The sequence below is a fragment of the Bacillus rossius genome, chromosome 13, assembly GCF_032445375.1.
Source record: "Bacillus rossius redtenbacheri isolate Brsri chromosome 13, Brsri_v3, whole genome shotgun sequence".
Classification (NCBI taxonomy): Eukaryota; Metazoa; Arthropoda; class Insecta; order Phasmatodea; family Bacillidae; genus Bacillus; species Bacillus rossius.
This window is the reverse complement of record NC_086340.1, coordinates 763,832-767,441: the sequence shown is the minus strand read 5'-3', so window position 1 is coordinate 767,441 and position 3,610 is coordinate 763,832. Positions and strand designations below refer to the sequence as shown.

The window sequence follows — 3,610 nt, the reverse complement described above, 5'->3', positions numbered from 1 at the left end:
AGTTGTGATACCGGTAACAAAATAAAGAATGTGTTTGTGATGATAAACTGTATTGTTATCAAAATATAATTTTTTATGTAGATAGGTATAAAAATAAAAAATGTTGTTTTATAAGATTTTTTATTTTCTCCATTTTTTGTTCGATTTTATTGAAAGCTCGTAACCGAATAGTGATTGCTTACGACTCCTAAGATAAATAATTTAAAAAAATTTTTTTTATAATTAAATAGTTACAACACAAAAAATAATAGGTAATATGTTTAAAGTGCATTTATTTTAAATTAAAATCTTGGGAATTTATCAACCGTTTGTAGGTAGGCTAACGGACCCACGATAAGTAATGACAAATATGCTTTCAATGCACTTTAAGATATCGTTTCATCTACTGAGGAACCTAATCAAGTTTTCAGTGTGGGTGTATGTTTATATCTATGGTTAGGCGCGTTGGGTTGCTAACAATTAAATATTCAATCGATATCGCCCGCGCACCGCAGTTGTTGATGACAGTTCTGACGTGAAAGTTTGTGATTAGTCTTGCTTAGAATTCAGTTTGTATTTGTTGTGACTATGCAGAGGAAAGACGACCAAGAAACTGAGTCCATTCTTACAGACCAATGTAAAAGCACATGTAAACCTGTAGAATCGAGAAACGAATTTAATCACAATTCAAATAAAGAAAATTCTGTTACAACAGGATCAGCTTTTGCGAACCTTCATCAGAGAAAACCAAAACCAGTGAAAAGTGTGGTTCCGAAAAACAGGTAAATATTATTTTAATGCTATAGAATTATGACATGAAAATTTTGAATTTTAATTGTTTGCTAATAAATAAAACTAGAACTCCGATAATATGGTTTTTGGTGCTGGTGTTATTTGTTATCTTGCTAAAATGCTTTTTACAGTTATTTTAACTATTTTAATCTGAAATATGGTAATTATCGGACGTTGCGGCTTTTTAGATCGGAAAGGAAAAAAATCGGAAAAAATTGTTTTCACTCACTACAAACTTCCCTAATTTACTCCCAAGGGATGGATTCGTAATTTCTATTGGTTTGTGAAAAAATAACACTTTACAGCTTATATTACAATACCCATGTATTCTCACAATTGCAGACATTCATTGTAGCGAGGGAGGTGGGGAGATAAAGGTTTTTCGGATATTACAAAACAAGTGTTAAATTAAGGGTCATGTGTCCAGAAATGCATTTTTGCAAAGTTACAGGCTTGAATAATTGCATACAAATTTGAATTTGTCAAGCATCTGGGAACCATGCCAGTATCTGAGAGAATGTATGATTTCAGCACATTAATGTATTAGTTCACCGCAAGAAGCTGGGTGAAAGGCCGGGTGCAGATATTGTGAGTCAGTCATACAAACTAGCAGCCATTAGTGGATGTCTCCCTCTCGAACTCTGAAACTTAAAAGAGCTCTGCACCTGCTCTGTTGGCAACTCTGGTACTACAGTTTCCCCTCCCGCTGGTCCTTTCAGGACAGACACAACCACACATCATCCTGTCGAATCACAAGCACCTCGTCTGTCAAATCTTTGTTAAGTTTTGCAGTGTAAATTTTGGGCAAGGTTTAGTCAAAAAATTCAGGTGATATTTCCATCGAAAACTTTCAACTAAATGTAGTTCTAGTGCATTGAGTTAAGATATTTATACCTGGATTCTTTCTTTGTGCTAAAATTTGCATTATTACTACCTTTTTGTATCACATACCAACCCTCATTATTGCTAAGGGATGCAAATAGATTCACTTACTTAGTCTAGTCACGTATTTGCCTTTAAAGTTGTGGGTTCAACTGTTCAAGTTTGAGTACAACTGTTCAGTTCAAGTCTTAACTGTTCAACCCTACCGGCTTCAGCATCCTCCCTGGTTGCAACTACTTCACGTGTGTGGAGGCGCGGGAAAGAAGGGGGGAAAGGCATTGTAGTAGCGATATGGTGATAGGCAGGCTTGGACCATGTCAACGTGGCGAATCACGCCGGGCACCGTTGTCGGGACACGAAAGCAGTGCGCGGACTTGTTGGAGGAGCCGTGCCACTAGCACAGCTTGATGGCGTGTACTGCTGGGTCAAGGTGCTAGCGGATGAGGCATGTGACAGCAAGTCGAGTGGGCTGCGACCTAGAAGAAAATCGTCAGGCCAAAGCGCCCCGAGAATATAAAATTAAAGGCCCTGTTAGATTTAGTAATGCCACTTAAAAAATTTAATATGTGCCATAAAATAAACAAATAGGTGGCACACACAAAATTACATCCTTTTCGTTATCACATTGAAGGATTAGTTGTAGGTACTAGTTTAGTTTTCCTTGTGGGACAAAGTCATCTTAAAGTATCAAACCCACCTCTGCGGATTGCACAAATAATTTTTTGAAATTTAATTGTTCCTTTTATCATTTTACCATCGTGTAAACAGTTGGTGCAGGATGTTTCAGAATACATTTTGATTAGTATTTTTATTGTGTTGACCATTACTGCTCTAGAAACTCAATTACAGAATGCCTTCTGTTCATTGAAAACTGTTTTGCGTATTTCAGAATTGATCTCCTGAAATGGAACGGCTGGGGCTACAAAGACTCTCAGTTCGTCGTGAAGGATGGCATCATACACTTCACTGGAGACAGGTAGGCCCGTGTGATCATCAGTTAATATCTTTAGGCTGCAGTTTGAAATCAAAATGATTACTGAAGGCGTTGTTCCCGTGGGCCGTGCTTCTTACAACCAAACAGTAACTAAGTTGGTGTTCCTGTTGCTGGAAGTAGCACTCAAGATGCCACCAGATCGTTCTACTGTTTGGTGAAAGCACACATCCTGCACCTGTGTGGGAGGCAATGTGGAAAGTGTAGAAGGTGCAAATGGGTATAACGAGTACAGGCAGGTTTTGACCCTGTCCGGATCACCCAAATTCCTGAATAAACGTAATTTGCCTTTAAATACACAAAATGCAAGTTTTATGTCCATAAAACTGATTAAAAAAGTTTTTTTTCCCAAAAAAAATCTACTTCACCTTCAGCTCAATTTTAGTTTTAATTCTACTGTATACACAGACTTAAGTTTTTATTCTACGAATTGATGTAGGATTAACAAAACATCTTTTCCATCTAGATTAACCAGTCAGATGACTAGCGGGACTTGACTGTAGTTAAGTTTAATTTGTAATATTTAAGGAAAAACATGTATAACAAATTTAAATATAAAAACAAAATATAATATAAGATTTTTATTAAAAAAATATTATGGAAATAACATTTCTAAACAATATTCTATGCATTATGCAACTGAGAAATAAAAAGAAAATTAAATCCCAGCAAGTGACTTTAATGCAAATAGGCAAAATCTTTAATCTCAAATAGCAGATAACAGATAGTATATCTGTAACTACAAAATTCGCGACAAAACACAATATGCAGTTTTGTATAGTGGAACATCAGACAAATTGCAAGATGCAAAAAATAATGATTCAAAAATGCAATAACTCATCAGGAGGAGGTAAGTCATTACAAGGTGAAGCTAACACTTAAGTAGGGTATGATTATGAAAATGAAGCTACCTATGTAAAAATGATATTTATAAGCAGTTTAAAAAATAATTTTTCTGTGTTAATT

General features: G+C 35.7%; 1 protein-coding gene across 2 annotated transcripts in view; it reads left to right on the top strand.

Annotated features, from left to right (window-relative positions):
- The first annotated feature begins 402 nt into the window (after window positions 1-402).
- LOC134538068 (alkyldihydroxyacetonephosphate synthase) overlaps window positions 403-3,610 on the top strand; it is a 30,491-nt gene continuing 27,283 nt past the window's right edge. For both annotated transcript variants that reach the window (XM_063379056.1, XM_063379055.1), the window contains exons 1-2: window positions 403-761; window positions 2,543-2,629. In XM_063379056.1, the coding sequence (XP_063235126.1) occupies window positions 568-761; window positions 2,543-2,629 (281 nt within the window). In that variant the 5' untranslated portion in view covers window positions 403-567. The remainder of the gene's footprint in view (window positions 762-2,542; window positions 2,630-3,610) is intronic.